Here is a 25,073-nt window from a genome sequence, read left to right as displayed (position 1 = left end):
TCTTTTTCTATATCAATTGAGGTGACCATGTGGTTTTTACATTTTCTTCTATTGGTACAGTGTATGACATTATTTGATTTTTGAATATTAAGTCAAGCTTGCATTCCTGGGATAAATTTTAATTGGTCAGGGTATATAATTCTCTACATATGCTGCTGGATTCAGTTTGCTAGTATTTTGTTAAGGGTTTTTATATCCATAAAATATATTGTTCTTTAGTTTTTCTTACGATGCTTTTGTCTGGTTTTGGTATCAAGGTAATACCTCTTAAAATGAGTTGGAAAGTGTTCCTTCCTCTACCACTTTTGGAAAGTGTTCCTTCCTCCTCCTCTTCCAATTTGTGAAAAATTGGCATTAATTCCTCTTTAAATAGAGTTCATCAGTGAAGCTATCTATACCTGGACCCACATAAACTTTGTGGATAGTTTTTAAGTTACTAATTCAATCTCTATTATGGGTCTATTCAGATTGTCTATTTTCTTAAGTCAGTTTCAGTAGTTTGTATCATTGTATTGAATAAATTCTCGCCCTTATAGTGGTGCTAATGTTTATCAATAAATGAAAGCTAGCATTTTAATCCAGTTGGATTTTGGTGTATATGTTTCCCATATTACTGAATAAAACACATGTGTAAAAATCATTAACTTGAAGCCACAATATTGGAGAATAAATTTATCATGTAGTCAAAGAAAAGCTAAATTAGAATTTGGTCCCCTCATCTCTATTTGTAACTCTACTGCTAACAAGTCAAAATGTGTTGATTAGTAAAAGGATTTTTCTAGATCTGAGTTTTCTTGTTTGTATAAGAGGATGATGGTTGGAGTAAGTGATCTCTTACCTAAAATTCTATTATTTTGTGAAAAGTGAGTGAATGTGAGAGAAATGTGAAGTGAATTTAATGTGAGAGTTACAGCACAATAAACAATTTGAAAAGAAAACTAGATAAATATATAAACTAATGGCAACTTCTGGTAAAAGTTAAAAAATGAGAATCAAGGTTGTGGCGAAAAGGGAACTCTCCTGCACTGTTGGTGGGAATGTAAATGGAAACAGCCACTATGGAAAACACTATGGAGGTTCCTTAAAAATCTAAAAATAGAACTACCATATGACATAGCAATCCCACTACTGGGTGTATACCCTGAGAAAACCATAATTCAAAGAGACATGTACCACAATGTTCACTGCAGCACTATTTACAATAGCCAGGACATGGAAGCAACCTAAATATCCATCAACAGATGAATGGATAAAGAAGATGTGGCACATATATACAATGGAATGTTACTCAGCCATAAAAAGAAATGAAATTGAGTTATTTGTAGTGAAGTGGATGGACCTAGAGTCTGTCATACAGAGTTAGGTAAGTCAGAAAGAGAAAAACAAATACCATATGCTAACACATATATATGGAATCTAAAAAAAAAAAAAATGGTACTGATGAACCTAGTTATTGATGAACCTAGTTGCAGGGCAGGAATAAAGATGTAGACATAGAGAATGGACTGGTGGACACGGGGTGGGAGGGGGAGGCTGGGGTGAAGTGAGAGTAGCATTGACATATATACACTACCAAATGTAAAATAGTTAGCTAGTGGGAAGCAGCAGCATAGCACAGGGAGATCAGCTCGGTGTTTTGCAATGACCTAGAGGGGTGGGATAGGGAGGATGGGAGGGAGGCTCAAGAGGGAGGGGATATGGGGACATATGTATGCATATGGCTGATTCACTTTTGTGTACAACAGAAACGAACATAGTATTGTGAAGCAATTATACGCCACTAGAGATCCAGTAAAAAAAAAAAATAATAATGAGACTCATGTTCTTATGACACATAATAACTGATTTTAAATGATTATTCTGTTTGAAACAAAGTCACTTCAAAATAAAGTTAAAAGTCCACTCTCTTTCCTTTCTTAAAATGTTTGATATACGAGTTAGGAATATCCATACATGGGGTGTTATATGATGGTCCATCTGAATTAATTAAATATAAATGTGTTAACATAACTAATTCTTAAAAATAATTGAGTAAAAGTAAAGTAAGCTGCTACTGTACATGTACTTGAATTCATTTATATAAATTAATACACAGAAAAGTACTATAAAAATGAGGATTATAGTTAGACACACTTCAGAATTGTAGTTATGCATGGAGAAGAAGGGAGCATAGAAAAAAAGGAGCAGGGTACACAATGAGCTTAACTAGATCTAAAATTTTCCTTTTAAAAATATGTAAAACAAAAAAGGCAATATTTCAATATTTAATAAATTTGAATGGGACTATTATGCACTTTTGTTGTATTTCTTATAGTCTTTTGTATACCTGAACTATTTCATAATACTGAAAAAAGAAAAGTTATCCGAATTTTATAAGAAACGCTTCAGAAGTATGTATTCGTGGAAAGAAAACATCTAAACCTTATGAAAATAAATATTTATTTTTTAATGTAATTGCTGATAATTTTTATTATGGGATAGTTGCAATACTCACCATTTGATGCAGTAAAATCAATAGCCACTGTGAAATTGATTTGTGTTCTAAAATATAAGTAAAATAGAATCATTAATAACTGAATAACCTCATAAAAAGAAGTTTGATTTCCATTTTTGTTACATTTTTAACATCACTAATTTTCTTAAATGTTATTACTAGCAACTATGTTACAGCACACACTGAATAGTATCAGTTAGGCAGTTTTACAAGCTAAGAAACTGGCAAAATACCTTTACGATCATGCAACTGTAAAATACAAAACAAAGCATCAGGAATAAAAATAGCTTCTAGTTGAAAGCACAATAGCTAAGTGAGGAGCTCATAATGAAGTCAAACTGTAAATAATTATTTTCCAGTCTCTAATGTCAACATTTATTTTTAATTTGTTTTCAAAACTATTCTGTAGTCGATGTGAAATTATTATGCCCTTAAAAGTATGGCATTGCTAAAATAATATCTAATAATATCGTTCCTTAAACTAATTCTTTCCAACAATCCTGAAAACACAGGATTTTCTTTTGCTTTCTTCAGAACTCAAGTATTTCAAATACTGATCAGTGCTCAGTGCTCAGTGCTCACAGCACTCCTGTGTACTTGCATGTATTTATAGATATGGATAAATATTTATATAGATGAAATTGTTATATATACTTAAAAATTTCAGCACATGGTAGTTACCCAAAATTATCTTACTGTATTAGTGTTTTGTGTTTTTTTTTCTTCTTTTTCCTGGTAGAAACCAAGGAGGTGGCATTCGTATTAAAAATTCACTCTTTTGGATAAACCTCTAAGTCTTTCTATATGTAATTCCACTTTCTCACCAAAGAAGGCATAAAAACACAAATAAGTGACAATGATATAATTACTGGGATAACCTGTTGTCACATCTAATTTACAAAATAATTTTTAATTTAAAAAGTAAATAATTTGAAAACATGGTTACTTAGACTATTTTAAATAACAAATTAATTTTGATACACTGTACAATTGATATAACACTTCAAAGTTTGATCTGTTATTTAAATGGTGGTGTGATGATGATGAGGATGGTGATGATGATGGGTATGGCACTATAGGGTCCCTTGTAGTTCTCTTAGTATAAAGTATAGTAACATTTCCTTTTTTCTATAAAAATTCAGCTGAAAACCCTTAATACTACTCAGGTGTTGAAACAAATTCACGTTTTTTCCCTAAGGAATAAACAACCTTTTGTGCTTTACATTAATAAAAACTAATATAGATTCTCTTTATAGCTATATGGTAACTTTTGTCTCAGAGTAGAAATTAGGTTTAGAGGCTAAGAATATAGGCTAATTTGGAGCATAACACTTTTAACACATAAAACTTTTTTAAAAAGAATCAGTGAAACATTTGGGAGAATATTTTGAGAAAATAAATCCCTTTGAGGAATTGAAAAGAACAGTCACCATCAGCACATTGCATTGTCATTCTGCTGCTAGAGAGAAAGTGACTATAATACAGGGTATAGTATGGTATATTAGAAAGGGTTTATTAGCTTTTGAGTCTGAAAGGACTGGGTTTGAATTTCAGCAACCCAGTTGCTGACATTTACCACGTTTTAGAACTCTCAGAAGGCAGGTACCTGGCACATAACAATTAAGCAAGGACGGACAGAAAAACTACATGAAACATTATCTTTGTGTGTGTGTGTGTGCGCGTGTGTGTGTGTGTGTGTGTGTGTATATATATATAGAGAGAGAGACACATATATATATAAAACATATACATATAGAATGTGTTTTTATATAGCTTTTATCAATTAACCTCATAATAACTTTTAAAGGAAGGTACTAGTATTCTCCTTTTATAGACGAGGAAATCTATGCTCATAAAACTTAACTTTCCACATAAGTAATAAATGTCAGTACTGGAATTCAAATTCACAGGTAACCTCCAAGACCATATTTATAAAATCTATGCTACTTTAATTGTACAATTAAATATTTGTGAACTGTCTGGTTATAATAAAAACACAATAAAAGATAGTGATATTATATTACAAACTGAAAAATGATACTATACAGATATCCTTAATGATAAAGATGCCAGGACATAGTCTCATGCTTGGGAAAGTCTGTCCTTCTTCTATCACTTATGTTACATACATAAATCACAAGATAATTGGTATAAATGCCTTTTTATGTTCTTTTACTCAAATGACACTTCCTTAGGAATGAAAAATAACTCTAAGCTTCAAGAACATGGGTTTTAGCACATTATAAAAGTCAATATAGCAGTTGTGTCTTTGGTTCAAACTTCCTTAGGTTTTAGGGATAGACACCTTGTTTTGGCTCAACTCTCTCTTATAGCAGTGTCTGCTTTCTACATATTGGAACATCACTGTGTTTATTGGATGAATGAATGCGTTCATTTTATGACTGTTTCTAATATATTTTCCAAGGTAGCCCAGGATGTGTAGCATAAATACCAACTCCTTAGAAGCATTAGTTGTAGATAAAAAAAACTTCAATAATTAGAGATACAAAGGTCATTTCAAAGTCAGTTGTACCTAGCAAAGCTGCAAAGAAAAGATATGGCTACTAACTGAAGAAGTATACTGTATATAAGAATAAAAAATGAGAGAAAAGTATTTATTTACTGAAACCTTTAGCTAGCTAAAGAAACCAAATTATAAAACCAAGTAGATTAGGTACAACAAAAAGTGTAAAAAAAAAGAAGAAGAAGAAGAAGAGAAAATTTAAAAAGAAATGAAAGGAAGAGGAAGGAAAAAGGAGGGAAAAAAGGAAAGAAGGGACAGAGGAGTGAGGGAGGAAGGGAGAGAGGAAGGAAGGAAGGCAGGAAGGGAGGAAGGAAGTAAGGGAGGAAGGAAGGAAGGGAGGGGGAAGGAAAGAAGGAAAAAAGAAATAAAGAAAGAAAGGAGGGAAGAAGGTGGGGAGCCAGGCTGTACCAAGAGTACCTATGAAGCTTGAAGCTTGGGACATTCCAAGACAATATAAAAGACAGATGTATTTAGCACTAAATGATAACTAAGACCATTTGATAATCATGGTGCAACAGAAAATCTCGACAAGTAAAACAATCACTGATGCATATTTGGTGGTTAATTGATGTCAAGATTTGATCACTTCCTTGCTTCATTCTGCATATCAGAAAGAATCTCACTCCTTTACTGTTTTGAATCAACAGTATTCTAATCAGAAGGGAAATATGATGGCTCACAGATCATTTCATGGTTGTGATAGTCCCTTAACCTTAACACCATTTGGATTTTTGCAACTAAAAAACTACAATTCAACAATTATTTATTGAGCATCTTCTGATTGTCAAGCACTGTGTTAAGTGATCAACAGAAAATGGGAGCAAAGCAAACACTATCCTTGAACTCATAGAGCTCAATTTCAACTTTCCACAATTAAAAACAATGACAAAACAGCACAGAAGTTTATCATGTAATTAATAATCAATAGCCTAACTTAAAACACAACTGTGCATTTACTGTGGATAACAGCTTGTTCATTCCCACAATTCTTAAATGTTCTCATTCATATAATAATGTATACTTATTATGGCAAGGGCCACATTTTTTGTATTTTGAAAATATTAGCTAATAAAAGTTTTAAAGAAAGTTGCTAGCAATACTACAACCTTAGGCTAAAACAGATTTCTTGAAGATTTTGATAAATGATTTGTCATAAAAGTAAAATAAATCTTTATCAGTAATTGTTACCTTTTTATTTTTTTTAATTTATTTACTTTACCTTTAATATTTTTTGAAGCTTAATGTTAGAGAAAAAAGAAGCAACCATAAGTCAAAGTTAAAAAACAATAACAACAACAACAACAACACAACTGAATTCACATGAAATTTCTCTTGACAGAGTATTCATAAAGCTATCACATATAAATCCTTGAAACATTTTGCTTAGGAAGTGTTAGTGTAGCTCTCATTTTATGTTTTAGAAGTAGACAAAAAAGAACAGGATTTCAAGAAACCCAGATAGTATAAAAAAGGCACGGCTGCAAATTTTCATGAGTTAGTAGTAACATCTCATGACACTTCCCAATGCATATGTCCTAGTACTATTGAAATATACTCTTGGAAACTGTCCTTATTTCATTCTGCCACCTTTCTGAAAGTTGTGAATGACAGATAAATCAGATGTTAATGTGGAAAATTTAACTAGCACATCAAAGATACATAGAAAACATATATATGCATGTCAAAGAAAGCTACACATACACACATGTATGCACACACACAGAGTGATACCATCTTAGATAACTTTTCTACAGCTGTTATGAATTAATAATCAAGAACTAACTGTGATGGGGATGTGCAGAAGGATTGTTTCACTTTCTTCCCAAATTCAAATTCTGTTCAGTTGAACAAACTGAACGTTATCCAACATGAAAGATGAACTTTCTCCACCTTTCTTTAAATTAATCTTGACAAAGGCAGATTCAGACCAACTAGCTATTGGAATCTAGAACCCTAAATGAAGTTGAGATGCCCACCCAACTCTAATATTCTTTTCATTCTTGCCTTGCCAATACCAAGACTATGCTTCTGCCTTGATTTACTGAGGTGCACTCTAGTTCACCCTTGGGTTCTGGAACCTGCCCTGAACTCAGGTTCACTTCCTCAAGCACTATTATCCAGCCTAATCCTTCTTTTTTTCTAAACACACAATTCTTTTTTTTTTTTTTTAAGATTTTATCGATTGATTGATTGATTGCTATGTTGGGTCTTCGTTTCTGTGCTAGGGCTTTCTCTAGTTGTGGCAAGCGGGGGCCACTCTTCATCGCGGTGTGCGGGCCTCTCACTATCGTGGCCTCTCTTGCTGTGGAGCACAGGCTCCAGACACGCAGGCTCAGTAGTTGTGGCTCACGGGCCTAGTTGCTCTGCGGCATGTGGGATCTTCCCAGACCAGGGCTCAAACCCGTGTCCCCTGCATTAGCAGGCAGATTCTCAACCACAGCACCACCAGGGAAGCCGCAGCCTAATCCTTCTTGACCCTAGCTCACCATGGACTAAACCTTGAACTTTTCTGCCTTACCTTTCCCCTCTTTCTTAAAAACAGTTCAACTACCTGAATGACAACACAGACAGCTGCCTGACTCTAAATTTTGCTACATCTTCAAAATTCCGGATTCCTGTGCCCATAAACTACTGACAGGATTATTTGCCCTTGACAAGTGAGGTCTGCTAGAACGAGGGCAGGCTTTGAGATACACAAATACAAATTAAAATATAAATACTTCCACCTACTTGTAATATGATCTTTGAAAGGCTATTTAACCTCTCTGCACCTCATTTGTAATAAGCTAGGGTTAACAAAATCTTTCTTGGATTGCTGCTCTAAGGACAAGAAAAGCACCTGTCCTTTATATCAGGCACTCAAGAAGTAGTTGTTATGATTATTATCACCATATTGAAGCTAGTTTTTTAGAACCCAAGTTTAGCATATTTCTTTAAAAACTGGAGTGTGTAATATTTATCAAATTTCTAGATCTATCAGAGTTTCAGGTTTTTTCTACAACCTGATCCTCCCATGTCAGATTTCCTTTCCTTCACACTGGCTTCTAAGGTCCCAGTCTACCCAAACCAAAACACCACCATAAATGATCTAATTTTGTTAGAAGGTGTCATCTGGGTACTTCCTCAAACAAAATCCCCCTGCAGGAAGTAATTATAAGCTTTGATCTTAGCTTTATTTTCCTTCCTATCCTTCCTAAAATTTTGGATTTCTGTGGGATCAATGAAATGTCAAAAGTAAGAATAAAAAGAAACTGGAGACAAGTGATATGATTCCTAAACTTTTTATGCTAATAGTTTTGGTCCTTATTAAATCTAGTTTTCATAAATTAACAAACCTTTGTACATTCTCCAGGTTTTGAAGATTAATTTCAGTATTTTTTTAAACACAATTAAAGTGTTCCAAAATACAACTTTGCAAGTAGGTAAGCTGATCATCCTGTAGTTCAAGGACTCCTTATCAAGGTAGGTATGCAAGATGGCCAACATTTTTACAAATCATTAGTTTAGAAAATATCACATAAGTGACATAAAGAAAACAAAATAAAACATATCAACCTCTAACCAAAAAGAGAAGCACTATCCAATAGAATCCCCCCCTTTTTTTTTTTTTTGGCCACGCTGCAGCTTGCGGAATCTTAGTTCCCCAATGAGGGATTGAACCTGGGCCTACAGCAATGAAAGCATTGAGTCTTAAGCACTGGGCCACCAGGGGATTCCCTAGAATCCCATTTTAAATGAGGTAGTTGCTGAAGAGGCATGATACCTAGCAGGAAAGCTATGAACTTTTAAATTATAGATTGTAGTTTGAATTTCAGAATTACAACTAGCTAGCTAGTTGTGACTCATTTGTAAAATTAACATGTCCCAGAATCTCAATTTTCTCATATGATAAAAAGGTACCAGCTAATTTGAAGAAGCCCTCTACTTATCAGAAATAAAATCCTGAAGTACCTGCATATAATAAATATTCTGCGTGCTGGAGGACCAATCTCTTGAACAACCATGTCATCCTTTCCTTATTCATATTAATCCTTTCCTCTGTTGAGTCAGATGAAACACTTCTCTCTTTACATTAACATATAGGTATATTTCTTTTTTCATTAATTCTTCCCATAGTGAAGGTAAGTGGTGTATCATGGCTGGGGTAATGAACCTCCAAGGGTGTAGGCAGTAGGAGGTACAATGTCTGCAGATAACTTAAAAACAATAATGTAATCTACTAATACACAGTCTACATTTTAATATCACCATACACTACCAGTTCTAAGCAATGTCAGTGATAAATTTTCCCACCCTTCCACAACCTGCCCTTGGTAAACCACCCTTATTTGCTTAACTCTGTTTCCCTTTCCCCTGGCTGCCAAGCTTTCAGTTCCCACCAGAAAGAAACTATTTTAGACATAGTGTGGCTAAAAGTACACACTCTGATAATGGAATATAACTAAGAAACTGCCTGGTACAAAATAGATTGTCAATATTTTGGCTAAATTAGCACTGGTTCTGATGATGAAACATACATGCAATTTCCTTTGACTTTGAAATATATAGTTCTGAAAAAATCATTTGAAAAATAACATAAGCTGGCAATTAAATCACAATCTTAAAGGCTATAACTGGACATCTTTAGAATTCTCAAGCATGCATTTTGTATATATAAAAATTAGAATCACGCATTAACCAAAACAGTGTTTATGAGTCTTCTTAATACTTCCAAAAGTTTCTTTTCTAAATCACATTTTAGATGAGTTTAGTTTAGATATAATAATGTTTTAGGTGAATGTATTTCTAGAAGGCAGAATGGCTTTACTTTTATTATATTTATCCTCATTCAGCACTGCAGGGTTTAGCTCTCGACTTATTTGATGAATGCAAAACACTTGGGTGTCACAACAAGAAGCACTATAAAAAAATCCTAGTTATGTATATTCAGTTTTCAAAAAGAAACTGGACTAGAAAATAAACTTGTGTTGCATGTTCTGGCAAGATGTGTTCCCTGAGACGACATATCTAATATAATGCCTCCAACTGTATAAAACTAAGGCAAATATTTTATAGCATCATTGCACTTGCTTCAATTAAAAATCCTTATGGAGCTCGTTAATAATGGCACTTACTTATATTCAACTCACCTTTAAAATAAGCATATTAAAAAGTCCACTTTTAGCCTCTACAATGAGCCTATAATAGGTAGATAGCTTTAATTTTTCTCCTAAGACTTTTTACTTGGAGTGGAATATAAACCTTTTGCATATAATTTCAGACAAGTTTTAGATTCAGTGTCAAGAGTTTGGGTTGTGATTGACTACAATGGAAGGAATAACCTTGCATGATCCTCCAAAGAGAATTGAACTAAAGAAAAAGAAAAAAAAAAGACTTATTGACTTTATAAAGTTGAATATGTCTTTTTCTCTCCATGTCTCTGTTAATTAGGACATTTAACACCAACAATGAGAAAAGACATATTAGAACTTTAAACAAATTCAGATTATTCAGAAAAATGATAGCTAGCATTTATCGAGGGTATATGCCATTTAATCCACAGTCACTCTGTGAGATAGGTATTATTATTTTTATTTCTATTTCATAGAGACGGAAACAGGTTATGCTAGCAAAAGACAAATCTAGGATTTGAACCAGGCAGTTAGTGCCAGAACCCAAATTCTTGGCCACTATTATGCATTGCCTTCAGCAACCACTTATTTAACCGACTTGATTTTTTGCCAAATATTTACCCCTTATTTTGATTCTTTCCCAGAACTTGCCCACTTAGGGGCTCCCCTATTACCTTCTCTCATGCTCCCTTTCAGTTAATATGTGAGGAAAATAAGCAGTTCATGCTTCTCATCTTGATCTTGCCTTCTTCCAAGTCACTAAAACCCAGATACAGAGTTGAGATGATTTCTGGCAGAGGCAACACAAAAGCATTTTTTCTAATCCCGGAAAGCCTGGCCCATCTGTTTTGTTTGGTGATTATGATATGAGGCATGGAAAGAGGAAGGTCACAAGATAATAAAATCTAAGCTAGACAGATATAGGGGTTTGTAATCCAGTTAACTAAATTGTCACACTCTTCGCTTAAAATTCCTATTTGTTTTTAATGTTTCATTATGCTAAGATATTTGGGAAAAAAGAGTGGAAAGTCAGGCTTAAAGAGGCTTTCTAATTAATCTATATTTATTCAGTGGCTACTCTATGTTCAGCTGTATAAAAATATTTTGAGAACGAACAATTAAAATGGTAACCAGGGAAACTAGCAACCACTGTATATAAGTGGTTGTGAAGCTCATTTGGGACGAGGTGGATGACATTTTGGGCTTTCTTCACAGGAAGTAAATGACAGTCTGTAGGTCTGCAAGTTTCTAATACCTTCAATTTTCTGATAAAAGTGTAGATTAGGGTTTCAGGTTGACATGACATTCTGGTTGCTTAGGGGTACTCAGTGTGCACGAGAATTTGAGATCTGTTTTCCCCATTCATCTGCCAGTCAAAGAAATGCGAAAAACTTTATATATATTTGTTCCTTGGTCATGTTAGTGGTGGAGTTTCATGAAGACCTGAGAGAAACAGAGGACTGAAAGGCAGACAAAACCAAATTGAAACTTATGATTCTGTCCTCAGATACTCATAATGTGAGCTGTTGTCTGTAGAGGTCAATAAACCCATTTCACAAATTATAATTATTATAAAAGTGATGATGTTACCTTAAAGGAGTATTTAGATTTCAGAACTGTCTCTGATTTTCAATGAATTTGGCATTGTCCTTATCAATGATAATTGGGATATTCAATGTCATACATTAAGGATTACTGAGTAAACATATTTGGTTGCCAATTATATCAGAATTTTAATATTAAAATCATTTTTAGTAAGTAAAGAGAAATAAAATAACCACAGGAAAAACATACAGAGTATGATTAAAAATAATAACCCCAATGTCAACAGCCCAGAAGAGGCAATCCATTTTTTTTTACTCTACAGTAAGACCTCCTTTGTGGATATTATTGTATTTAGAAAATAAAACTCTTTACTACCTCAAGTCATAAATTGTATCTTATGCTCCAGGGAAAGCATGGTTCTGCTTAGCAAAAAAAAAAAAAGGAAAAAAAGAAGGTCTAAAAATTAAATTTTTATTTCACAGAATATTTCCATAAAAATTGGACCTTGTCTGATTGAGAATGCATCTGTCTCATCTGCTCACTGTGTACCTCAATCCATAAACCTGTCTACTGCAGCTAAACACAGTGTGTTAGGAACTGAGACAATGAATGAAAAGTAACACACTAACAACATGGTTTCACAAACAATCAATCAGGTAAATATCTACATCAATAATGATGTAGATATTTAGAGGTCTGTAACCATTTTAATTGTTCATTCTCAACATATTTTTATAGAGCTGAACATAGAGTAGCCACTGAATAAATATAGATTAATTAGAAAGCCACTTTAAGCCTGATTTTCCACTCTTTTTTCCCAAATCTCTTAGCATAATGAAACATTAAAAACAAATAGGAATTTTAAGCGAAGAGTGTGACAATTTAGTTAACTGGATTACAAACCCCCATGTCTGTATCTACAGTAATGGAAGCCTAGAATATCCAATACTAAGAATTAGACATATAAAGAAGTTTCTTTGAAGGGGAAGATATTAAAGGACTATTGAGAACAATTTTATTTAATATTTAAATGTGTTCATTCTTAACTATACATAATTTCTACTTGGATTCATGAGAAAACAATATTTTCAAAATTTTCTATTCAATTATTTTTTGTGAGATGAAACAAGAAGAGAGATTACATTTTAAAGTGTGATTCAAGAATTTCCTTCTAAGAGTTTAATCACAATCTGTTAGTCCTACATGTTCCACACCAGTCACCTGTTTTGCCCTCTTTATCTATTCTCATGCTCCCACATGTTGTCCAGTATAAGGAAAATAGTTTATACAATTAATGTAGAGAACAAAATGAATACAGGAAAACCTAAACTAATGTTATTTTGGATAACCCACAGCTAGCCAGAGTACCAATGTAATTGCTGTTACTCATGTTTTATATGATGATCTTCCACCTTGTTTGAAAACATCTAGTTTTACTTGCCGATTAAGATTCAGCATAAGCAAAACTCAACAATAGTTTCTGCTAGACTAGAATACGGTGAGTAGGTTCCTGAATTGATGCCACCCAAATTAGCAATAATGATACTCACCCAAGTTAACAATAAAACAATACACAAATACCAGTAACAAATGCTGATATCTTGGTATTTTAAGTTAAAAGTGAGTAGTTACTATAACTTTTATAAAAACAAAACTGAATTCAACACTTGTTTCCAATCACTTCTGAAATATCGTACTTATTCAGAAATATGGTGGGACATCTCTTCAAAAGAACTAACCTTGATAACTCCACAAATCTGCAAATAGTTATGACCTCCAAAATACTATTTTGGATTGCTTCATTGATTGCAGCCCAAAGTGTTAGTTAATTTTATTGTTTTTCTTCAATGTAATCATAGGGCAAAAGGCAAGGCTAGATTAAAAAGAGTCTCTTTAGATGTGTGCAGAAGAGAAGTGGTGTTAAAGACCAAGATGTGAATATTGGGGAAGTTTATCTGAAGTGTTTACTGTACTGAAGGATGTAGCTCCCTGCTACCTTTGGTCTGGTGTTCTCAGTTGAAAATACTCAATCTTTTTGGTGGGACTAGGGAAGAGGGAGCAGGGGAAAAGCAAAAATAAAAGGTTCTGAAACCTGTGTTTCCAAAGATACGGCTGGTTAAATATGGACTTTCACAAAGGACATCACAATGGCTAATAAATAGGTTTCACAGATAAAAACTGACAATGAGTTATAATATTTATCTATTAAATTAGCAAAGTTGAAAAAGTAGTGATGCTATTCAGTAAGGGTAAGTATATGGTAAGGTGGCATACACAGAAGTTAGAAGTATAAATTATTATTATTACCCTTTTGTCAACACAATAAATTAGAAATACCTGACAAATTGTAAAATATGCATACCATTTAAACCAACAATACTATTTCTAGGATGTGACCTTGCAGATATGTTTAATGAAGTGTACAAAAAAGCTATGTTACAGGGTTTACATTGCAGCCTTGTTTATAATATGAAAATAAAATGGATACAACTAAAGTGTGTATCAACAGGAGATTTTTAAACTAAATTATGTACATCCATATGATGGAAAACTATTAAAATATGGTAGATCTATAAGTACTGACACAGAAACATATATATACAATATATTTAATGAAGAAAATATACATTAGAATATTGTGCACAGTGCTATCCCACTCATTAAAAATAATGATGTGTGTTTGGGAATAAATAAATTTCTAACAGTGATTATCTCTAGAGAGTATGACTACAGGGGATTCTAGTTTCATAATAAATTATTTTCATTTTACATTACTTTCTTTGTACCATTTCACATTTCATGTTTACAATGTGGAACACAAATATAGATACTTATGTTTAAAATTTGGGAGATATAATACTTCTTTTCCTCAAAACTGAAAATAAAACACTAAAAAAAAAAGTTTCTGTAGTTTCAGAAAAAAGTTACTCTGAAGAGTACCAAATATTACTGAGTTGTTTAACAGTTTACAGAATTTTTTTAGTTGCAAGAGACTAGAAATTCTGACTGATATTATTCACAAGAGAGTCAATAGCCATTATTGAAACTATAATAATTAACTGTCAATTATTATAATTAGTTCTAATTTGAAATGAATGTAGTTCATTATATTCTATTTTGCTATTATTCAGAAAGTTTGTGTAATTATGTGTCTGCTCAACATAATTTTCCATCATGGCGGTGCATTTATCTACTTGGAGGTTGAGATTTCTTAATAGCAAGGGAAGAAAGCTTACACTGTCTATGTTTTTTTTTTTCTTTTTTTGGCCACACTGCACAGCAGGTGGGATCTTAGTTCCCCGACCAGGAATCGAACCCGTGCTCCCTGCAGGAAACACAGAGTCTTGACTGCTGGACCGTCAGGGAAGTCCCTTACAATGTCTAAAAAAAATCAGTAGGAAATCTGTTAAGAAAAATAAAAGTAATTTGCTGCAATATTTGGAATAGATGTAGCTACATTTCCACACTGGCTTTCATGTTCTTCATTTCAAATTGCTACAATTTGTTATTTTCATACCAAAAGAGATTTTTAAGAAAGATGAGAACATAAAACTCTATTCCTCATTTCCTATAATTAGAGTCAGGAATTCTATGAAGTAACCATCATAATAAATACCCATAACTCACAGTTAAATAAGTTTAAATCTTCACAAATATCTGATGGGAAAATTCTTAGATATCCTGCATGCCAAAGCATCATTTTCCCTTAGGCTATGTAAATTAAACTGTATTTTTGACTAGCAGCAATGAGATAGAAAATATTAGTTATACAAAGACTGAAAGTTAACAGTACATCAAGTAAATAAACTTCTTTATTTTTTTAGAAAAACAGAGAATTATCAACGTGAATATTACTCATGAGAGAAAGAGGGAGAAGGAAAAAGGAGGTGAGCAGAAAAGGAAAGGGACCAACAGAGAGATAGGTAGAGTTAATAACCTTGAGGCACTTAGCTGTCAGCAGATGTTAGCTATTATTATATGCAAATTACACTGTATAGTAAGTTGATAGGTGAGAGTAAGTTTTTTGTAGGAATATAAGCAATAACTTCAGAGTGAAGGGAAATAAATATCATTAAGGTCATGAAAGAAACTAAGGCGACTCATGTAAACTACAGGAAACTGAAGTGATAAGGAGTGTCATGATAAAGCCAGATCTCCTCACCATATTATTAATAAAAGTCAGAATTTAAATTTTGTGCCCAATTGCTTATAACAAGTCCTTAAGAGCAAAGACACATAAAGACACAGAATACAATAATTATATTGCTTCTCAATTCGTATTCCATTATCAAAGGGACAATATCTGTATAATAAGTATTAGAAATAGTGATGAATAATAGGTAAACATGTAATTGTAGTATATTTTAAAAATATATAAATTTGTTATATACATCTTCATATAAAAATGATTTATATGCAGATATTCCTCATGTCCTTTTTAGATAATATTATATAAAAATTAATATAAGTCCAGTTAGATTAACTATGTAGTAAATTTCAAACTCTATTTCTCCATATCCCATTTGTAAATTAAAAGATGGGTTCTTATAAAACCCTTGGGAAGCCAGGATTGGAACAAAGTGTACTTCATAGGTTGGGGCTCCATTTATACACTGATTTCTGTCAGAAAAAGGTCACTACCATTTCTTCCAGCACAGGCAGTGCTATATAAATAGGATGTGTGTAAACCAAAAACAAACACAAAAAAATCTTGGAGGTGATAAGAAGCATAAAAATGACAGTTGTCAATACTGTTATTGCTTAAGTATTGTAGAAACCCATTTGCTCTAATTAGCCCTAAGAATCCTCAAAAGGAGAATGTGAACAACCAATAAAAGTGATTTATTGGTAATAGATTCTGAAAATTTCTTTTACTGATAGATTCACATCAAAATATTACTTGATTTGTCCTGCTGACAATACTTATTGGGTATTTCTTTCACACACACATACACTACCCACTTCACATGATCACAAAGCAAAGCCAAAAGACAAACAAAACAAAAACTAAAAGGAATTTTTAGTATTTTAAAACTTCAAATCATCATTTCAACATGCAAATTATAGCCAGATCTATCAAGCACTTTTTTTAAGTTTATAAAGAGCATGCTAAGAGATGTCCATCTTTTTAATCAACTATTATCTACAGCTACCAAGGAGTTTATTTTTACAGGAATCTATTTTTTATGACAAATTCAACTTTCTATTTTCTCATCTTCTAAAGACAGAAATATGCACAAACATCAGAATACTAAGGAGAGTTGGCAAACATTTTTTCCTAATTAGTACGTTTTCTTTTAACTTTATTGAAACAATCACCCTGTAGCTTCTTAGTCTTATGTATCCAGGTGGCAGGTTTCAAGATGCCCATATATAGCAGAGATTCCCCATTTGGGCAAGTATAGCTTTTGTTTGTTTTGTTTTCTTAACAAAGAGCAAAAGGGGGTAAGCTCTCTGTTTTGTGGGAAACTGTCTTTGTTCCTTTGGCCCCCCTCATCCTCTCAATCCTTCTTTGGCTTGACAACACTCTAGCAATAAATCAGTATTGGCAAAACAAAACAAAACAAAACAAAAAACCCAAAAAAAACCCTGCTTAATTATAATTAGGAAGAGGCTTACATAAGTGATGTTTCTGACTGCTGTTGTCATGAAGTTTCTAAACACATTCAAACTTGCCTCTCACCATTGCCTAAGCAATGAAACAATTTCAGAGAATGACTTACCCTCCCTTAATATAGTCAAGGAATGAAACTTCTGTTTTTACCAAGAAAGAAAGTAACGTGACCTGAAAAAAGAAAAAAACAAGGCAGAATTACCTGCTGGTACTAATTGCATCCCCAAATGGACTTTTTTTCTGTTAGAGAGAAAATCATGTTTCCTAGCATTTTGAACATCAATAAAGATATTATTCTTTATTAAAATTTACTAGGACTGATTTTTCTTACATTTAAAATTATCAGAAGAAAAGGGGCCAAAAAATTAAATGACTCCTTTCTATGACCAGTTTACTTCCTTTGAAGAACAACATGCAAATTATCTACAAGGACACTGTGTTACTTCTCATTTTAGATATAAAGGAAAGATGAAAGGAAGATAGAAAATGGTTAAAACTAAAAAATCAAAATCAGTGAGCTAAACCATATAAAAAGAAAGGGGTGTTTTTGTCAGAGACCTGTAATGAGGCCATCTAATATCTTAAATGTCTTGCTTTATAAAAATCTTTTAAAAGAAAACTTGGAGGGAACTTATATTTGCTTCTCCCGAGGACAGTTAATCATAGGATAACATTTTCAGTATATTTTTTATCAAAATAGGATGCTTTTGATTTTTCACAATTTTAACTTACTTTCATCTTTGCACCTTCCTGTACTGATTTAGTCCAGCATTTCCACAGAGTTGTCAATTTTAATGAACTATAAACAAATACTTTCACATCTTATAAAACAAGTCTTAAGTATAGCCTATAAAGAGTATAATATTTCTTATTACAACTTACACTTTTTCAGGTCTACTTGATTTTCTCTAGTGTGATTTCATTGAATGAAGAATTCATAATAAAATTTCACCTTCTCTCAGAGGCCATTCAACCCCTAGGACAACTTGCAGGAAGCTGGGTCGCTGCCTCCTATAAGGTGTTCTCCATTACAATTCCCATAGGAAGTTAATTTTTTATTATATACCTTCACATTAAAACCCTAAGTGAAACAGTGCAGTGTTTAGTAGCTTTTATTCAATACAAAATGTTATATATATTTTTTATTCATTTATTTGAATCCTTAATGAATAACATAAAATTTGACTTACTGTTCCTGAGTTAGTATATTTCTTCTTTTTTCCTTTCTTTTTGGGATTTATCACCTTAAAGAGCAGATAAAACAATTACAATGTCAGGTTTTATACTGAAATATTTTTAAAAATGTGTAGTCCAACCTGGTGCCTTTCACTTCTTATGTATTTATTCACTTACAAATGCCTTTAGTATGACTCCTAGATAGTCTATCAGCCAAAACTTCTCTGCAAAAGTTACTAGTGATCATCTTCTTTAAAAAATATATTTTCAGTAATATCCTTCTCAGTAACTTATGCATTGATTACCCTACCCATTTACATCTTCTTGATGTGAGAGAGATTTTTAATATTCAAGGTCCCAAATAATAGTGATTGCTTTGTAGAAAAACTATGGGTTTCTCTAATAAATAAAATATATCCAAGAGACATAATACTTTTTATTAGATTAAATGCAGTAACATGACAAATCACCCAAATATGTGAATATTTATGGGCTCTACTTATTGCTTTATAATGGTAATAATTTCCATCAGACACATAATAATGTGTAAAAGTTTGTAGTCCTTGTGGGAGTCCTGGTGGGAGTCACACCAGTTCACAAACCTAGAAATAGGCTGACTGACTGAGGACCCAACTGTACACCCTGAAAAGGAACCATGGCCCAGGACCACCCTACTGAACAAAAGTACTGGAGCCAGTCTCATCCATCCAGCACTGGACATAATCCACACTCACCTGAGCCCCTAGCAACAAGCACACTGACTACAGATCCCACTGTAGACCTAGCAACAGCCTTAAAACTAGCTCCAAACCAGCACAACTGCAATTCTGAAGGTAGTCCCATAAGCCTGGGGAACCACCAGGAGAAGGTCTTTACCTGCCAAAATGAATCTGTAAAGCAGTAGGAGGCGTTTATTTATTTACTTATTTGTTTTCATTTTAGGATTTTATTTAATTTTAAGTTGGGTCTTAAATGTTATTATCCATGGGTTTTTCATCATCCCATTTAATTCTGCCTGGCTGAGAATCATACCCTACAAGGTAATGAAGCTAAGAAACCATCCATAGGGACCACCTCCTCTTTGTCTCATCTTCTTATCGGTAGTTATAAAGACTCTTTAGAAGAATATAAAAGTAACTTGTGTGTTTTCTTTTTTGCACACAGCCTTTAAAAGAATAAATGTAGAAAAAGATTTTAGCCATTATTGGAGTCAAAAACAGCAAGAACCCAAGCCTGATTACATCCCAGCTCCCACAGTTGCTAACTGTTTCCGTTCCTTAGATGCTCCTGCTGCTTGGGTTGTTTCTGGTTTTGTTTTTAACATTTCATTTTGTTTTATTTTATAATTTTTTTCAATTTTGTCTTTTTTATTTTTTAAATTTATTTTTTATTGAAGTATAGTCGATTTACAATGTTATGCTGATCTCTGCTGAACAGCAAAGTGACTCAGTTTTACATATATATACATTCTTTGTTTAATATTCTTCTCCATTATGGTTTATCTCAGGAGATTGGATATAGTTCCCTGTGCTATATGTGCTCTAAATGTAATAGTTTGCATCTATGAACCCCAAATTCCCAGTCCATCCCTCTCCCCCCCACCCTTGGCAACCACAAGTCTGATCTCTATGTCTGTGAGTCTGTTTCTGTTTTGTAGAAATGTTCATTTGTGACATATTTTAGATTCTACATATAAGTGATATCATATAGTATTTGTCTTTCTCTTTCTAGTATGATAATCTCTAAGTTGCATCCATGTTGCTGCAAATGGCATTATTTTGTTCTTTTTTATGACTGAGTAGTATTCCATTGTATATATGTACCACATCTTCTTTATCCATTCATCTGTCAATGGACATTTAGGTTGTTTCCATGTTTTGGCTATTGTGAATAGTGCTGCTATGAATATAGGGGTGCATGTATCTTTTTGAATTATAGTTTTGTCTGGGTATACACCCAGAAGTGGGATTGCTGGATCATATGGTAATTCAATTTTTAGTTTTCTGAGGAACCTCCGTACTGTTTTCCATAGTGGCTGCACCAACTTACATTGCCACCAACAGTGTAGGCGGGTTCCCTTTTCTCCACACACTCTCCAACATTTGTTCTTTGTAGATTTTTTTAATGATAGCCATTTTGACTGGTGTGAGGTGATGCCTCATTGTAGTTTTGATTTGCATTTCTCTAATAATTAGTGATTTTGAGCATCTTTTCATGTGTTTTTTGGCCATCTGTATGTCTTCTTTGGATAAGTGTCTATTAAGGTCTTCTGCCCATTTTTTGATTTGGTTGTTTGTTTTTTGTTGTTGTTGAGTTGTGTGAGCTGTTTGTATATTTTGGAGATTAAGCCCTTGTTGGTTGCATCATTTGCAAATATTTTTCTCCCCTTCCATAGGTTGTCTTTTTGCTTATTTTATGGCTTCCTTTGCTATGCAAAAGCTTGTAAGTTTGATTAGGTACCATTTGTTTATTTTTGTTTTTATTTCTATTGCCTTGGGAGACCAACCTAAGAAAACATTGGTATGATTTATGTCAGAGAATGTTTTGCCTGTGCGCTCATCTAGGAGTTTTATGGTGTCATATCTTATGTTTAGGTAATTAAGCCATTTTTTTTTTTTTTTTTTTTTTTTATTTATTTATTTTTAATTTATGGCTATGTTGGGTCTTCGTTTCTGTGCGAGGGCCTCCACCAGCTGTGGCAAGTGGGGGTCACTCTTCATCGCTGTGCACGGGCCTCTCACCATTGCGGCCTCTCTTGTTGCGGAGCACAGGCTCCAGACACGCAGGCTCAGCAATTGTGGCTCACGGGCCCAGCCGCTCCGCGGCATGTGGGATCCTCCCAGACCAGGGCTCGAACCCGTGTTCCCTGCATTAGCAGGCAGACTCTCAACCACTGCGCCACCAGGGAAGCCCAAGCCATTTTGAGTTTATTTTTGTGCATGGTGTGAGGGTGTGGTCTAACTTCATTGATTTACATGCAGCTGTCCAACCTTCACAGCACCACTTGCTGAATAGACTGTCTGTTTCCTATTTTATATTCTTGCCTCCTTTGTCAAAGATTAATTTATCATAGGTGTGTAGATTTATTTCTGGGCTCTCTATTCTGTTCCATTGATCTGTATGTCTGTTTTTGTACCAACACCACTTTATTTATTGTAGCTTTGTAGTACTGTCTGAAGTCTGGAAGAGTTATACCTCCTGCTTTGTTTTTTTTCCTCAGGGTTGGCAATTCTGGGTCTTTTATGGTTCCATATAAATTTGTGGATTATTTGTTCTAGTTCTGTGAAAATGTCATGGGCGATTTGATAGGGATTGCATTAAATCTGTAGATTGCTTTGGGTAGTATTGCCATTTTAACAATACCAATTCTTCCAATCCAAGAGCATGTGATATATTTCCATGTCTTTGAATCCTCTTTAATTTCCTTTATTAATGTTTTAGAGTGTTTTATAGTTCTCAGCATGTAAGTCTTTCACTTCCTTGGTCAGGTTTATTCCTAGGCATTTTATTTTTTTTGGTGCAATTTTGAAAGGTATTGTTTTGTTTTACATTCCCTTTCTGATATTTAATTGTTAGTGTAAAGAAATGAAACCAATTTCTGACTGTTAATCTTGTATCCTGCTACTTTGCTATATTCATTTATTAGATCTAGTAGTTTTTGCGTGGAGTCCTTAGGGTTTTCTATATATAGTATCATGCCATCTGCATATAGTGACAATTTTACCTCTTCCCTTCCAATTTGGATACGTTTCTTTTTCTTGTCTGATTCCTGTGGCTGGACTTCCAATTCTACGTTGAATACACGTGGTGAGAGTGGGAATCCTTGTCTTGTTCCAGATTTTAGTGGGAAGGCTTTTACCATTGAGTATTTCACCATTTAGTACTCACTGTTGAGTATTATATTGGCTGTGGGTCCGTGATAAATGGCTTTTATTATGTTGAGATATATTCCTTCTATTCCCACTTTGGTAAGAGTATTTTTTATCATGAATGGATGTTGAATTTTGTCAAATGCTTTTTCTGCATCTGTTGAGATGATCATGTAGTTTTTGACTTTCTTTGTTAATGTGGTGTATTGCATTGATTGATTTGTGTATGTTGAGCCATCCTTGTGAGCTTGGAATGAATACCACTTGGTCATGGTGTATGATATTTTTATGTGCTGTTGGATTCAGTTTGCTAATATTTTATTGAGAATTTTTGCATCTATATTCACCAAAGATATTGGCCTGTAATTTTCTTTGTTGGTGGTATCTTTGTCTGGTTTTGGTACAGGGTGATGGTGGCTTCATAGATGTCTTTGGGAGTGTTCCCTCCTCTTCAATCTTTTGGAAGAGTTTGAGAAAAATAGGTATAAGTTCTTCTTTGTATGTTTGGTAGAATTCACCTGTGAAGCCATCTGGTCCTTTTGTTTGTAGGGAGATTTTTTTTTTTGTTTTTAACTACAGATTTTATTTCACTTCTAGTGATCAGTCTGTTCAATTATATCTTTCTTCTTGATTCAATTTTGGTGGGCTGTATGTTTCTAGAAAGTTGTCCATTTCTTCTAGGTTGTCAAATTTGTTGGTATATAATTGTTCATGGTACGTTTTCATGTTGTTTCTGTATTTCTGTGGTATAAGTTGAGATTTCTCCTTTTTCATTTCTTATTTTGTTTTTTTGGGTTCTCTTTCTTTTCTTTTTGGTGAGCCTGGCCAGAGGTATGTCAACTTTGTTTATCCTTTCAAAGAGCCAGCTCTTGGTTTTATTAATTTTTTTTTTACTCTTTTTATAATCTCTATTTTATTTATTTTCTCCCTGATCTTTATTATTTCTTTCCTTCTACTGACTTTAGGTTTTGTTGGTTCTTCTCTTTATAATTATTTTAAGTGGTAGGTTAGGTTGTTTATTTGAGATTTTTCTTGCTTTTTGAGGAAGGCCTGTATTGCTATGAACTTCCCTCTAAGAACTGCTTTTGCTGTATCTCACAGATTTTGTATGGTTGTGTTTTCATTGTCATTTGTCTCAAGGTATTTGTTAATTTCCTTTTTGATTTCCTCTTTGACCCATTGGTTTTTTAGTAGCATGTTGTTTAGTCTCCATGTAATCATTTTTTCTCAATTCTTTTCCTGTGGTTGATTTCTAGTTTCATGCTGTTGTAGTCAGAGAAGATGTTTGAAATAATTTCTGTACTCTTAAATTTGTTGAGGTTAGTTTTGTGCCCTAGTATGTGGTCAATCCTAGAAAATGTTTGATATTCACTTGAAAATAATGTGTATTCTGTTTTTTTTTTTTTTTTTGATGTAATATCCTGAAAATATCATTTAAGTCTAACTGTTCTATTGTATAATTTAGGATCTCTATTGCCTTATTGATTTTCTGTCTAGAAGATCTGTCCATTGATGTGAGTGGGGTGTTAAAGTCTCCTACTGTTAATGTATTCCCATCAATTTCTCCCTTTATGTCTGTTAGTATTTATTTTATGTATTTGGGTGCTTTTATATTAGGTGCATATATGTTGATGAGTGTGAAATCCTCTCTTGTATTTATCTTTTTTTCATTATATCGTGTCCTTCTTTATCACCTTTGCTTTAAAGTCTATTTTGTCTGATATGAGTATTGCAACACCCTCTTTCTTTTCATTTCCCTTTGCATGAAATATCTTTTCCATCCCTTTGCTTTCAATCTATGTGTGTCCTTTGCCCTAAGGGGGGGTTTCTTTCTCTTGTAGGCAGCATAGTGTAAGCTCTTGTTTTTTATCCAGGCTACCACTCTATGCTTTTTTTTTTCTTTTTTTTTTTTTTTAGTGATTTTTTTTTGTTGTTGTTGTTGTTAAATTTGTATTTATTTATTTATTTTTGGCTGTGTTGGGTCTTCGTTTCTGTGCGAGGGCTTTCTCCAGTTTCGGCGAGCGGGGGCCACTCTTCATCGCCGTGCGCGGGCCTTTCACTGTCGCGGCCTCTCTTGTTGCAGAGCACAGGCTCCAGATGCGCAGGCTCAGTAATTGTGGCTCACGGGCCTAGTTGCTCCGCGGCATGTGGGATCTTCCCAGACCAGGGCTCAAACCCGTGTCCCCTGCGTTGGCAGGCAGATTCTCAACCACTGCACCACCAGGGAAGCCCTATGCTTTTTGATTGGAGCATTCTGTCCCTTGACATTTAAGGTAATTATTGATACATATGTATTTATTGCCATATTAGACGTTGTTTTCCAGTTGATTCTTTGTTTCTTCTTTGTTCCTTTCTTTTTGTTTTTCTTTTGTGGTTTGATCATTTCCTTTTATTTTATGCTTGCATTCTCATCTTTTTGGTTTTTGTGAATCTCGTATGTTTTTGATTTGTGGTTGACCTGTTTTTCAAGTACGTTAACCTCTTCCTATATCTGCTTGCTTTAGACTGATAGTCATTTCGATGGAAACACATTCTAGAAAAAAAAAAAAAGAATCTGCATTTTCTTACTCTCCTTCCCCACATTTTATGATTTTGATGTCCTTTTTTACATCTTCATGTTTATCCTTTTGCTGTTCCTTGTGTTTATCATCACTTTCACAAATAGGTTTTTTTTTTTTTTATATTTTTGATCTGCGTACTGGCTAATTTAAGTGATTTACTTTCAAATTATGATTTCCTC

The 25,073-nt window shown here is 33.6% G+C and overlaps 1 protein-coding gene across 1 annotated transcript in view; it reads right to left on the bottom strand.

The window, feature by feature from the left end:
• Positions 1 to 25,073, bottom strand: part of CPNE8 (copine 8) — a 318,004-nt gene that overhangs the window by 53,614 nt on the left and 239,317 nt on the right. The window contains exons 12-14 of the mRNA XM_082419257.1: positions 18,479 to 18,532; positions 17,398 to 17,459; positions 2,495 to 2,541 (exon numbers count right to left, since the gene is read on the bottom strand). Of these exons, the coding sequence (XP_082275383.1) occupies positions 2,495 to 2,541; positions 17,398 to 17,459; positions 18,479 to 18,532 (163 nt within the window). The remainder of the gene's footprint in view (positions 1 to 2,494; positions 2,542 to 17,397; positions 17,460 to 18,478; positions 18,533 to 25,073) is intronic.

The sequence above is a fragment of the Balaenoptera physalus genome, assembly GCF_965194825.1.
Source record: "Balaenoptera physalus genome assembly, chromosome: 13".
Taxonomy (NCBI): Eukaryota; Metazoa; Chordata; class Mammalia; order Artiodactyla; family Balaenopteridae; genus Balaenoptera; species Balaenoptera physalus.
This window is presented reverse-complemented; position numbering and strand designations above follow the sequence as displayed.